The 13,871-nt window shown below is 53.7% G+C and overlaps 1 protein-coding gene and 1 long non-coding RNA gene across 5 annotated transcripts; one reads left to right on the top strand and one right to left on the bottom strand.

The window, feature by feature from the left end:
• Positions 1–735: 735 nt before the first annotated feature.
• ABHD11 (abhydrolase domain containing 11) lies at positions 736–3,056 on the top strand. The gene is made up of 6 exons (XM_025864732.2): positions 736–923; positions 1,090–1,225; positions 1,720–1,893; positions 2,067–2,237; positions 2,353–2,534; positions 2,768–3,056. The coding sequence occupies exons 1-6, from the start codon at positions 805–807 to the stop codon at positions 2,898–2,900; spliced, it is 915 nt and encodes a 304-aa protein (XP_025720517.1). The 5' UTR covers positions 736–804; the 3' UTR covers positions 2,901–3,056.
• Positions 3,048–10,721, bottom strand: LOC112817564 (uncharacterized). Of its 4 annotated transcripts, none has more exons than XR_003206420.2 (4): positions 4,059–4,174; positions 3,632–3,725; positions 3,312–3,432; positions 3,048–3,222 (listed from the first exon to the last, which is right to left on the bottom strand). It is a non-coding gene; the product is annotated as an uncharacterized lncRNA (long non-coding RNA). The 4 variants fall into 4 exon arrangements; XR_012375675.1 differs by lacking the exon at positions 4,059–4,174 and adding an exon at positions 10,546–10,721 and having other exon boundaries at positions 3,049–3,222; XR_012375676.1 differs by lacking the exon at positions 4,059–4,174 and adding an exon at positions 10,531–10,721 and having other exon boundaries at positions 3,086–3,222.
• Between the last annotated feature and the right edge of the window lie 3,150 nt (positions 10,722–13,871).

Genomic DNA, 13,871 nt, shown 5'->3' with positions numbered 1-13,871 from the left:
GAATGGCAACCAAAAAAAAAAAAAAAAAGGTCAGATCAGACAGCGATTCTGGTTCTGCTTCTTGTACAAGCCATTTGCCTCAGTTTCCCCATCTGTAAAGGGCAGGCGTGGAGGGTGGTTGGAGATGAGCTCTCTAGAGTTGAGGACTTCAGGACAGGCAAGAGGGGCACCACCCTGCCTGCCTGGGCCCCCGGCTGTGGAGCACGGCGCCTCCATGCTGGCGCCCCGACGACGGGAGCCACTCCTGGCGTCTCTCCGCGCCCGCCCGCGGCACTGAAAGTATGGCACCCACCCAAGGCGGTGCGTGGGGGCAGAGGGGCAGGCCAGGTGCGGGGCGGGCGCTGATCAAGGCAGGGCCTCCTCGCTTTGCCAAGGACGTGTCCCGCGGGCCGCCCAAAACTAGCGCCTCACATCCAGGACGTTCCGAGCCGCGAGGACTCCCAAGCCACAAGACCCTGACTCTCCACGAGGATTCGACGCCGGAAGGGGCTGGGCGGAGCTTCGCGAGGGGCGTAACCAGGGACATTCGGCGGCTCCGCCTGGGGCGTGGCCAGGGGTGGCTCTCCCGCCTCACGGCGCGGAGGCTGAGGGGGTTGCGTAATGACGCAAGGGGCGGAACGGGGAGGGGGAACAGACCGCACTCTGGGATTACGTAAGGAAACGAAGGCGAGGGCGGGGAAGTCCGCGCTAGTGGGCGGGGCAGAGGGCGGAGCTGCAATCGGAACTGGGCGGGGTACTGAGAGAAGGCGCGGGGGCGGAGCGAAGGGACAGGACGTGGTGCGCGCCGGGTAGCTGTTCCCGGGCATGCTCCGCTGGACCCGCCCCTGGAGGCTCCCCTTTAGGGGACTCGGCCCCTGCTGTCTCAGCTCCTCCAGGGTGCCCGTCGCACCCAGCAGCAGTGGCCGAAGCGGCGCCGAGCCGAGGTCAGTCAAGGGCGCCATGTGGGAGGCCGTCCAGCGCTCCTCCCCGTTCAGTCGGGCCGCAATGGCCCCGCCTCCTCCGCTTGCGCCCGCCCCCGCCCAGGCCGCTCCCCTGAACCCCTTCCCAAGCCGGCTTAGATCCCTCCTCCATCCTTGCGCCTCCCTCCAGGTCGGTACTGCTTTCCTACAAGCTTCTGGACGGAGAGGCGACCCGCCCGGCCCTAGTGTTCCTGCACGGGCTCTTCGGCTCCAAAACCAACTTTAACTCCATCGCCAAGGCCCTGGCCCAGCAGACTGGCCGAAGGGTGAGCTTCCGGGAGAGGCGGGGTCCGGCCGGAGGTGGGGCCTAGCTGGGCGGGACTAGGAGGAGGCCGAGGTGGGGCCCGCTTTCTCGGCCCTCAGGACACGACACCTGCCGGGGAGTGGCTGGTCTCTCTAAGCGGAAATGAGGAAGAGGTTGACCGTCTAAGGATGGAGGCCACATGGCACACCGTGGCCCTCGGTGGACCCCATTCATTCTCTCGTGCTTGCATCCATCCAGTCCTTCATTCGTGTTACAGATGCCCATGTGCGTGCTCCCCCACTGAGCTTAGGCTCGGCTGTCCAAGGCCTAAGCGCCAACACCCTTTCCCCGTTAAGGTCTGAGAACTGGGCCCTGTCACCATCGGGGCCCTTTTTCCACTTCAGGATCTTTCCCCAGGCTCTCTACCCCCCTTCAGCCTGCAGGAATGCCATGCCTTAGGCTGTCTATGCCCTGAATGTGGATGCCAGCTCTGCCGGCCCTCTCTCCACTCTGCAGGTGCTTACGGTGGATGCTCGGAACCATGGTGACAGCCCCCACAGCCCAGACATGAGCTACGAGGCCATGAGCCAGGACCTGCAGGACCTCCTGCCCCAGCTGGGCCTCATGCCCTGCGTCCTCATTGGCCACAGCATGGGAGGCAAGACAGCCATGCTGCTGGCGCTCCAGAGGGTGAGCCTTCCCTATACGGGGCTTCCTCCCATCCACTGTGGACCCTGAGTACCCAGCAGTTGACCTGGGACTCAGTCAAGCCTTGGATGGCCAAGTTCAGGATCTGGGAACTCTGCCTGAGACCCAGTATGCCTGCCGTAAGGCCCAGTCCCAAGCCTGGTTCTCTCACACAGCCAGAGATGGTAGAACGCCTGATTGCTGTCGACATCAGCCCAGTGGAGACCACCCCAAGCTCGAACTTCCCATCCTACATGGCGGCCATGAGGGCTGTAGACATCCCAGATGAGATGCCCCGCTCCTCTGCCCGAAAACTGGCCGACGAGCAGCTCAGCACCGTTATCCAAGTAACACACCCATGCTCGGATGGTGTCGTGGGCTGGAACCTGTCAAGGGAAGAGCGGCAGCCCCAGACCTCACACAGAGGCTTCCCTCCCCCAACTACTGCACCCCCCCCCACAGGACATGGCCGAGCGTCAGTTCTTGCTCACTAACCTGGTAGAGGTGGATGGGCGCTTCGTGTGGAGGGTGAACTTGGAAGCACTGGCCCAGCACATGGACAAGATCTTGGCTTTCCCACCACGACAAGAATCTTACCCTGGGCCAACCCTCTTCCTCCTAGGTGGAAACTCTCAATATGTGCGGTAAGCCAGTTTTACTGGTGGTGGTGGGAGGGGCCCCAGCCTGGGGATCCCACTTTGGGGAGGGCTTGGGTGTGGGCGGGTTTTGCCTGAGAATGCAGAAACACCACGGGGCGCATGTGGGCTCATGTAGCTCTCTTCTCCCTGCTCTGCTTCCACTTCTCTCTCTCTCCCCATCCTCCCACTCTGACCCCCTCGGCGGACCCCTGCTGCGCGGTCTTCTCTTCGACGGACAGCCCCAGCCACCACACGGAGATTAGGCGGCTCTTCCCTCGAGCCCAGATGCAGACCGTGCCCCATGCTGGCCACTGGATCCACGCCGACTGCCCCCAGGACTTTGTGGCTGCCATCCAAGGCTTCCTGGCCTAAGAGTTGCTGGCAAGAGGGGGCAGGAAACCCCAGGCTTCCAGGCCCTGCAGCCCACTCCATGTTTCTGCACAAAAGGACTCAGGCGGGCATGAGACAGCATGAGGGTGCAGAGATGGTCAGACCTCAAGCTTTAATGAATAAAGACACTGCTCCCAAGGTCCTGGGCTGAGCTCTGTCACCACCAGCGTCCCCACCGACCCAGGGGGAATCGGACCCAGGGGGCCCTGGCTGTTCGGGGGTCCACGGGGGCGCCCAGAGAGCCCCTGGCCTCTCTCTGCAGCTGCCTCTCGACCCGCTGCCTCACCAGCTGCTGCATGTCCTCCTGGGGGCAGGAGAGCAGGTTCAGGGCCAACCCTGTGCCCTTCTCCTTCTCTCCATGCCTCCCCGGCCCAGCTGGCATTCCCACGCTACCTCCCAGGCCTCCACCTCCTGCCTCAGCCTCAGTTTCTCCTCCAGGACCTCCAGTAGCTGGGCCTCCACAGCACGCAACTTGGCTTTGCATGTGTCCAGCTCGGCCTCCAATGCTTGCTTCCTGCAGGTGGTGGGGAGAGCAGCTTGGACCCCGCACATCTGCTGTCTGGCCACAGCCCCCGCCTTGTGACAGGGTGAGAGTTTATGCGGCTTTCCCTACAGGAATACTTGACTTCTCACCTCTTCTCCTCTAGCAGGACAGAGCCCTGAGGGTGAGCCACCCACTGCCCTCCCAGCCCCCACCAGCATCTGCCTCTCACTTGGCAATGGCTTCATCCCGCTCCTGGAGGACTTGGTCCAGCGAGGGCTCTGTCTGGGCGTCCCCCAGTGCTCCAGCCACTTGGGATGCTGGGCCTGTTGTAGGGTGACAGAGAAGGGAGCAGGGATTAGAGCTTGTCTAGATGAGGTGTCCCTCTTCTGGGCCCTTCTGCTCTTCCCTTTTGGCTCTGATGCTAATGTCAGCAGGGGAGGGGTCTGGAAAGCTCTGTTCCCGCCCCCCAGTACCCATCTCCTGGACCTCTGAAAGTAGAGCAGGGGCACTGTGCCATGCTGAGGGGTTGGCAGGTGTGGCCTCTGCCTGGGACAAGGGTAAACAGAGGGGACAGGGCGTGTGGACCCTCAAGGAGGAAAGAAGTTCTCAGCTAAGCCACAGGAAAGAGACAAGGTGGGTTTCACAAGGACACTTACCCCTCTAGGGCCCCGGACAGAGAGGGTGGCCTGGTGACTGGGACTCTTGTCAGTGGGGTGGGGCAGGCAGACAACATAGCCCTTTGCCCTCCCTTCCGGACTAGGCACTCCCTGTCAGGCTCCGCCCCTGACTGGCTGGCCAGGCCCCTGCCTCCCCTCCTGGATCCTGGAACCCTCCTGCCGTGCCCAGAGCTTCCTCAGCCCCATTCCTGCACCGTCACACCTGTCCCTCACCCCAAGGGGGCGCTCTACCCACGTCAAGAGATGAGAAGGGAGGGACAGAGCCAGGCCCATCTTCAATGCTGGACAGGTAGTCTAGGTAGCTCACGCCTCCTCCCCGCCCCCCCCCCCAGTGCGTTCATTGAGCACACCAGTGACATCAAAGGTATAAAAGAGAATTTTCCCCATTGAGAAGCCTCTTTGGCAAGGTCATGTCTGGGGGATTAGATCTTCAACTCTGCCCTAAACCGTAAATATTTCTCCCAGGAAACCCTGGCAGAGATGCCTCCTGTTTGCCCATGGGTGCCACTGAGGCACGGGTACCTCCAAGAGCCAGACCAACAATTTCTTTGGTTGAGCCCCCGGTGAAGAGGTGGAGTTGAACCGTACCCCCAAATACACCCTTTTGTCGAGGAGATTGATTGTGTTTTGAGAGGCTGATCTGTGCCATGATCCTGACAGGGCCCAGGGACGTGGTCTCAGGGACCTCTGAGGCCAGGAGGAATGAAGCATAGATCTAATCAGAAAAGAGTGGCGGGGGGTCCAGGAACAGCGGGAGCACAAAGGAAGTCACAGGAGGTCACACCCCGTCTGTCATAGGAAGTTCCCTAGGACCATGTCCAAAATGAACCCTGCAGGCCAGCAGGAGTCAGGAGAAAGTCATTTCTTTTAGCTTTTTATTTCGAAACAATTTCAAAACTGCTCTTCAGTGTCCAAAAAAATATCCTTTTAGGGTAAAAAAAAAAAAAATCGAATATGGTATCAAACGTACCCAGTCGTCACATCTCCCTGGTCCCCCTCGGTCTGGAACAATTTGCAGCCTGTCTTTGGATTTCATGGCCTTGACATTTAGAAGATTACAGGGAAGTTATTTTGTAGACCATCCTCCAATTTGGGCTTGTCCACGCCTTCCTTTGTGATTAGACCACTGTTACCCATTTTGGGCAGAGACATCACAGAAAGGATGTTACGTTCTCCTATCTGATGTTTGGAGCCATGACTGGTGGGATCAATGCTGATCACCTGACCGTGATTAATAAGCACCGGGGAAGGGAAGTATTTTGAGACTATGACCCATCCTTTCCTTTACCCCACTTTCACCCATAGGGGTCAGCATCCATCGATGTTTCTTGCCCAGATTAATTGCTACTACAATGATTCGCAAATGGGGGCGCCTGGGTGGCTCAGTCGGTTAAGCGTCTGACTCTTGATTTCAGCTCAGTTCATGATCTCAGGGTCCTGGGATGGAGCCCCGTGTTGGGCTTGGGCTGAGTACGGAGCCTGCTTAAGATTCTCTCTCTCCTGGGCACCAGGGTGGCTCAGTTGGTTAAACGTCTGCCTTCGGCCCAGGTCATGATCCCAGAGTCCTGGGATCGAGTCCCACGTCGGGCTCCCTGCTCAGCAGGGAGCCTGCTTCTCCCTCTGCCCTTCCCCCCTGCTCACGATCTCTCTCTCTGTCAAATAAATAAAATCTTAAAAAAAAAAAAATTCTCTCTCCCTCTCCCCCTCCTCCCCCACCCCATTCTCGCTCGTTCACTCTCAAAAAACCAAATAAAATAAAAATCCTGTAAAATAAAAAGACCTGTGTGTTAGGCATGTTCATTGCAATTAGGTTAACATACATTTATATTATGTTTATTTCTTTATCTGTGTGATCATTAAATTTGTGTCAACTGGGCCATGGGATGCTCAGCTATCTGGTTAAACATTATTTCTTAGTATTGTCTCTGGAAGAGGTTAGCATTTGACTCGGTGCAGAGAGTAAAGCAGATAGTGCCCCCGGATGTGGGTGGGCATCATCCAATCCGTGGAGGGCTTGAATAAAACAAAAGGCAGAAGAAAGGTCGAATCCTCTCTCTCTTCCTGACTGCTCGGGCTGGAATATGGGTCTTCTGCCCTACTGACACCGTCGGTGCTCCTAGCTACACCAGCTTTCTGACCCTCTAGCTTGCAGACAGGAGATCATGGGAACCTCTTTCCCAGGGGGTGCCTGGGTGGCTTAGTCTGTTAAGCCACCTCTCTTGCTTTTGGCTCAGGTCCTGATTTCATGGGTTTTGGGATTGAGTCCCACGTTGTCAGGCTCTGTGCTCAGCGGGGAATCTGCTTGAAAGACTCTCCCTCTGCCCTTCCCCCCCCCCCCCCGCCACACTCCATGCTCTCTCTCTCTCAAAATAAATCTTGAGAAAAAAATAAAAGCCTCTTTCCCAGTGTTCATCCTAGTGGGTGTGGTTCTCTAGGGAACCCTAACTAATAGAATTTACATATATTAAGAAAAAGTTCACTATTAGACCTGAATTCCTATCCACCAGCACAGGCTCATCCTAGCTTTTCCCCGTTGCATATTTTACTCCCTTTTTCCAATTGTCTTCAGTGCATTTCATAGTTAGTTCAGTCTTCCTGTGTGTAGCTAACCCCCTAAAACAATGGGGCTCCCCCTGACGCAGATGCCCTTATGGGGGCTTGGCTCCTGTGGGGACCATCTCCCCACACCCTCAACTCCAATACCATCCTCATGCGTGGCCCTGGCTGCCACTGGGCTGTCAAATGTCTAAGAGCTTTACAGTCATTAAGTGATTCATTCATTCCACAAATATTTACTGAGCACCTCCTATGTTCTAGGCATGTTTCCAGGTGGTGGACATAAAACAGGAAGACAAAATTCCCTGACCTCACCGAGCTCACATTCTAGTGAAAGCGGATAGACCATAAACAAAGGAGTGAGTATACCAGGCGGTAAGAAATGCTGTGGAGAAAAAGAAAGCGGGGAAAGACAAGGGGGACCGGGAGATCGCTATTTTATATTATTCTGCACTACCTTACGGAGATCCCAAATGTTAACCTACCACTTAGATGAAAAACACCCACTCTCTCATGACTTGGAATAACGTTTTCAGTGACTGCATCATTCATGCATTCGACAAGTTCTGTAAGTCCCAGCACAAGCGAAGATGTGTTCGAGAAAACCATGGTAGGGAACTCAAAGGAGATGCTCCGGGTGACACGCGACATGACAAAGAAAGGCAGGGATGCAAGTGAAGGGTTTGAATGAATGCTCACAAACCCCGAGAATAGAAAATAATTGTTTTGAAATAAACTTATTCTTAAAAACACGTGATTTAAGATACTTAACTGTTAAATATTTTAACTCAGTATAACCAGGAAGTCACTAATTTCACCTGCATCCCTAAATGTTTAAACTGGAATATTGGGCCAAATTTCTTTTAAATTTTCTCATTGGGAAAAGGAGGGAATCACCTTATATTCAGGTGTACAGCCGATTCCATCAAAGCCCTACCTCAAACATCACACACTGAGCAGTGGGGCTCATGCCCCAGCTGCCCACCGTCCAATCTCGCTCCTCCCCTGCTTCCCCAGGATGGCTGAGCTCAGGCCTCAGGGCTGAGCTGGAAGATGGACAAAGTTGATGGTGTGCTGGGGTGGTGAGGCTGGAAGTGGGAAAGAGAGCTGCCGGCGGGGCAGGGGGCAGGGTTTTGTGGTCAAAAGAGCTGGGATGTGCAGGGCTGGGGACTTCTAACTATGTGATCTTGTTTGTGCTTACCTCCCTGAACCTTATTGTCCTCATCTGTTACATGGAACTAATGGGGCATCTCCCCAGTAGGGTCACAGGAAAGCTAAGTAAGGTACATCACACAATGACCAGTGCTTTGCATAATAATGGACCAGGGCCAGACATGCCAGGAAAGGAGAGAAAGCCTGCTAGAAAGCAACAGAAAAGAAAAACGGGAGAACGTCGTCAACAACAACAACAACAACAACAACAACAACAACATACACACACACACAACACACACACTCCCTTTATATCAGCAGCCCCTTCCTGCTCTGCAACCTCCGTGGACTCCGCCCCAGGGACACTTCTGTTCCTAAATTCTACACAAGCTGCCTCCTCATCCTCCTGCAGACCCCCTACAGCCTCTGCACTTCCCCGTCATTGTCTTGTCACTGTCCAGGTGTCTCTCCCACCAGCCTGAGGGCTTCTGGAGGACAGGTGGTGACTCATCATCCCAACCTGGGCACGCAGGTGCTCAGCGGTAATGGTGCCAGGGAAGCAGCACCGGCCATGACCAGCAGGTGGCAGCAGTTCCTAACCTCAAGGATCCGGTGGGCAAGGGGCCCACGCCCCGCCCTCCCAGCCTGCGGGATGGAAACCCCAAACTGTCCCCAGGGGCTCTGAGAGCACCCAAATGCCCAGCGTTTCCCTCAGTGCTCCTTTATAGGAACCGTGCTCATTCAAATGTGCAATGATTTATCACTCATTCCACAAACCTGCTTTCTGTGCCAGCCTTGGGAAAGACACAAGAACGTGACCTGGTTCCTTCCCTTCAGATGTCCCCATCCAATGAGGGGACAGACACTTAACACAGACCGTAGCCACACAGGACGAATAAGTGCTACAATCTGGATAAATACAGGTCTTTGTGGGACCACACAGGAGCCCAGCCCTCATTGTTGGGCGGTCAGGGATGAATTCTGGGAGGAGGTGATGTCCACTAGGGAAGGAGTGAAAGTCAAGGGCCAGGTCCCTGGGGAGGAGGAAGGATACAGGGAGGAGAATGTCCCAGGCCTGGGGAACTAAGCAAGTGCAGAGTCCTCAGAGGAGGGTGCCCAGTGGGCATCGGGCATCGTGGCTGCGTCAAGGGAAGGTGGCCTCCAGGAGGTGACACAGGGCTGGACCACAAAGGAAATAGAAATCTCTATTAGGGTATCAGGATTCTCCTCCTGGGGCAGTAGGGAAACCTCACTGCCCAGAACAAGTAGAGTACAGGATACCACAGAGATGCTCCTTTGACTAAAGTGGGGACAGGGCTTTACAGGGCATTGGTCTGGACAGAATATCCATCAATTATTAACATTAAAGAATGGGGTGGGGCACCTGGGGGGCTCAGTCGGTTAAGTGTCCTACTCTTGATCTCAGCGTTGTGAGTTCAAGCCCTGCACTGGGCTCCACGCTGGTAGTAGAGCCTACTTAAAAAAAAAAAAAAAGAATGGGCTAGGAATGATGTGTGTTATGGGGACTGCCTTGTTCCCACGGGGAATAAGACCTGCTCTCTCACGATCCCTGTCCTTGTTCACACCCTTGGCCCAGAATGCCTTTCCCCCATTCTCCACCTGGCTACCTCCTACACATCCCTTAAGTCCCAATTCAAATGCCCCGCCTCTGGGAAGTGGTCCCTGAACCCAGGGAGTTGGCCGCTCTGGGGACCCATGGCATCTCGTGCAGCAGTTTCTCTTTTAGCCCCTGCCATGGAGTATTCCATTCCAAACTCAGCCCTTGTTTCTTATTACACACACACACACACACATACACACACACACACACACACACACTCCCGGGATTGTGGCCCACAACTCCATCTCCACCCCAAGCCAGACTACTGCTGCCTCCTTAGTCTCCAGCTGGTGTTGCACATGAACTCCTCATTGACCATCTGCATGTCTCCCCGGATATCCGGGCGGGCACTTTAAATGCTCTCAGGTGTCTGGTCTAGTTCATAATAGCTCTCATTGTTTTAATGTCTTTTTAAATTTTTTTTAAGTACTCTTGACTTCCAACGTGGGGCTCAAACTCACAACCCCGAGGTCATGATCAAGAATCAAATGCTCGGGGTGCCTGGGTGGCTCAGTCCTTTAAGCATCCAACTCTTCATTTCGGCTCAGGTCATGATCTCGGGATCATGAGATCAAGCCCCACGTTGGGCTCTGGACTTAGCGGGGTGTCTGCTTTGAGGATTCTCTCCCCCCTTTCTCTGCTCCTCCCCCAGCCCTTTTTCTCTCTTCAAATAAATAAATAAATCTTAAAAAAAAAAAAAAGTCACATGCTCTATCGACTCAGCCAGCCAGGCTCCCCTAATTGTTTTAATGTTTTACAACAAACATTCTTTTCATAATTGAAATACAGTATAGTAATATTAAATAAGTCTCTTGAATGCCTTTGACCCTTCTCTCCAGGCTGCCAGGTCCTGCTGTTGTTCAGACGGTCAAGGTCTCTCTCCTAGACACCACTTCCTGCTGTCCTCCACGCCGCTACGAGCTCTTCCCATGTTCCAAGAACTACCTGCGCTGGCCGCTTTTGGCCCGGGCTGTTCCCATGAAATCCAGATCACATGGGCAATGGCCTACTGTCCCTCAGCATCGGGGTGTCTAATGGGCAACTCAAAATCAAATAGATCCAAACCCCAAATCCTGATCTACTCCCACCCCCAGCCTACCCCTCCTCCAGTTCTTCCCCTACCTTGACTCCACTCACCCTGGATTTCTCTCTTTCCTTCAGTTGGCTCTACCTTTGGAATGTATGCAGAGGGGCGCCTGGGTGGCTCAGTCGTTAAGCGTCTGCCTTCGGCTCAGGTCATGATCCCTGGGTCCTGGGGTGGAGCCCTGCATCGGGCTCCCTGCTCAGCGGGAAGCCTGCCTCTCCCTCTTCCACTCCCCTGCTTGTGTTCCCTCTCTTGCTATGTCTTTCTCTGTCAAAAAAATAAAATCTTAAAAAAAAATGTATGTAGAATATGACCACTTGTTACCACATCACTGCCGTCACCTTTGCCCCAGCCACGGGCACGATTGCGATCACTTCTTAAATGGCATCCCTGCTTCCTCCCCCAAAGCCCTCACAGTCTCCAGACACAGACTTGGGATAGTTCAATTGATGATTTTTTTTTTAAGATTTTATTTATTTATTTGGCAGAGAGAGACACAGCGAGAGAGGGAACACAAGCAGGGGGAGTGGGAGAGGGAGAAGCAGACTCCCCGCCGAGCAGGGAGCCCGATGCGGGGCTCGATCCCAGGACCCTGGGACCATGACTTGAGCCGAAGGCAGACGCTTAACGACTGAGCCACCCAGGCGCCCCCAATTGATGATTTTTTGACATTTCAACAGTGTGAAAGTGATATTCATTCAGTAGAAACTATACTCTGAATTCTGAATTTGGATCTCTTCCCAGGCTAGTGATGTGAAGCGTGATCCTCTCTCGTGATGCTGGCTCATGGCACCAGCAGCAATCACGAGAGTGAGGGACCCCTGCGCCGACAACCCTCCTGTGCCCAGACAGCCATTCTGCGTCTCACTTTCTGGCTAGCATTCAGTACATCACATGAGTCAACACTTTATTATAACATAGGCTCCATGTTAGATGATTTTGCCCAACTGCAGGCTAATATAAGCGTTCTGAGCACATTTACGGACAGCTAGGCTAAGCTATGACGTCCAGTAGGTTAGGTGTATGACATGCATTTTCCACTTAGGAGATTTTCAATTTACAATGGGTTTATCGGGACATTACCCCCACTGCAAGTTGAGGAAGATCTGTATTCTCCACCCAGCAAACAGAGCAATTCTGTTAAAGCCCAAGATGGATCTCGGCTCTCCTTGAGTCCCTTTCTTCTGTGGCTTGCATCCCAGTCAGAGTAAAAGCCAAAGGAATTGGTCACTTACAAGGCTCTGCCCCTCGACTTCTCTGACTTCACCTCCTTTAAGGTCTTCCATTACCCACTAGGCTCCAGGCATCCACGCCTCCTTGCTGTTTCTCCGACAGGCTAGGCACGCTCTCTGCTCATGGTCTTGCACATGATGTTCCCTCTTCCCAGAATTCTCTCCCCCCAGAGACCTACATGACTCGCTCTCTCCCCTCCTTCAGATACTTGTTCAAATGCTACCTTCTTGTGGTGCCTGGCTGGCCCAGTCAGTGGGGTGTGCGGCTCTTGATCTCCAGGTTGTGAATTTGAGCCCCATGTTGGGTATAGAGATTACTAAAACAAACAAACAAACAAAAACCCTTAAAAAGGGGGCGCCTGGGTGGCTCAGTCAGTTAAGCGACTGCCTTCGGCTCAGGTCATGATCCTGGAGTCCTGGAATCGAGTCCCACATCAGGCTCCCTGCTCAGCGGGGAGTCTGCTTCTCCCTCTGACCCTCTTCCCTCTCGTGCTTTCTATCTCTCATTCTCTCTCTCTCAAATAAATAAATAAAATCTTAAAAAAAAAAAACCTTAAAAAGAATGCTACCTTCTCAGCAAGGCCATCCTTGACCATCAAATTTAAAATTGGAAATCTAGGGAGCCTGGGTGGCTCAGTTGGTTAGGCGACTGCCTTCGGCTCAGGTCATGATCCTGGAGTCCCGGGATCGAGTCCCGCATCGGGCTCCCTGCTCAGCGGGGAGTCTGCTTCTCCCTCTGACCCTCTTCCCTCTCGTGCTCTCTATCTCTCATTCTCTCTCTCAAATAAATAAATAAAATCCTTAAAAAATAAAATAAAATTGGAAACCCATGGGTGCCTGGGTGGCTCAGGCGTTTGAGTGCCAACTCTTGATTTCGGCTCAGGTCATGATCTCAGGGTCCTGGGATGGAGCCCCGGGTCGGGCTCCCTTGCTCAGTGGGCAGTCTGCTTGAGGATTCTCTCTCTCCCTCTCTCTCTGTCCCACCCCCAGCTCACGCAAGCTCACCCTGTCTCTCTCAAATAAATAAATAAATCTTTAAAAATAAAATAAAATAAAAATGGAAACCCACCTCGAACCCAGCACCCCCTACCCCTACTTCCCTACTTTGTCTTTTCCATAGCATATTATCACCAACATGGATATTATTCATTTATCATCTCTTTCCTCTCCTACACATAGACTCCATGGGGGCAAGGACTTTTGTCTCTCTTGTTTTCTGCCATGTCTCCAAGATCTAGAATAGTCAGTGCACAGTAGATGCTCAGTTAACTGTTGTTTTTTTTTTTTTTTAAAGTAGGCTCCATGCTGAGCATGGAGCCCCACTCAGGCTTAAACTCACCACCCTGAGATTAAGACCTGAGCTGAGACCAAGAGTTGGACGCTTAACCGACCGAGCCACCCAGGCATCCCAGCTCAGTTAATTTTTGAGTCATGGAATGAGAGTCGATCCTTGATTCCCTCCTCCTTGTCTGCACAATAAAGCTCAACATTCCAGGAAGGCTTCCCTCACTGGCTTCATCTCTTACCCAAGCTCTGAGGTTCTCCAAACACTCCCAGCCTCACCCCAGGGTCTGGGCACACTCCTTCTGTCCCGAACACCTCCACCACTCCCTGCTGCAATCCCGGCCTCTGGGAAGCCACCCAGGATCCCTTCACCTACTGAAACCATGTCTGTCTCTCCCATTACATCACACATCTTGAGTGCAAAACAGCGGCTTGAGCATGGTTTCCTAAGTAATGTTTGATAAATGAACGAATAATCGAATGAGGGTAACACCTCTAACAGAAAAGCAGAGTCTTTATTCATTCTTCACGCTACCATTTAATATGTACATTAATAAGTGATGCTTGGTGTGACCCTGGGGCCCTCTGAGCGCATGAGCTGTGTCTCCCCCTCCTGTCCTCTTTCCTCAAGGCCAGACACTGGGCTCTGGGGGTGCACCCATGACCCACCCCACCATTCACCCTGCACACAGGAAAGCACTCTGGACCACGAGTCAGGCAGCACCTTGCTACCACCTGTTCCCTGTAACCCTGAGCAAGTCCCTCCTGCAGGTGAGTCCTGCTTTTGCACCACCAGTGCTTGCTCTGTGGGATGTTCTAAGCTAGTCAGTCTCTGGCCGGATTTCCAGGGAAGGAGAGATGGC

Source organism: Callorhinus ursinus, unplaced genomic scaffold (genome assembly GCF_003265705.2).
Source record: "Callorhinus ursinus isolate GAN/ISIS: 27379988/994484 unplaced genomic scaffold, GSC_fseal_2.0 scaffold55, whole genome shotgun sequence".
In the NCBI taxonomy this organism is placed as follows: domain Eukaryota; kingdom Metazoa; phylum Chordata; class Mammalia; order Carnivora; family Otariidae; genus Callorhinus; species Callorhinus ursinus.
The sequence above is the reverse complement of the archived record's forward strand: the minus strand, read 5'-3'. Positions and strand labels throughout refer to the sequence as shown.

What these genes read in the sequence shown, in the direction of transcription:
- ABHD11 (XM_025864732.2), top strand. Translation starts at nt 805, where the DNA reads ATGCTCCGCTGGACCCGCCCCTGGAGGCTCCCCTTTAGGGGACTCGGC. An exon ending in CCCAGCAGACTGGCCGAAGG is followed by an intron (nt 1,226 to 1,719) that starts GTGAGCTTCCGG and finishes TCCACTCTGCAG; the next exon opens with GTGCTTACGGTGGATGCTCG. An exon ending in TGCTGCTGGCGCTCCAGAGG is followed by an intron (nt 1,894 to 2,066) that starts GTGAGCCTTCCC and finishes TCTCTCACACAG; the next exon opens with CCAGAGATGGTAGAACGCCT.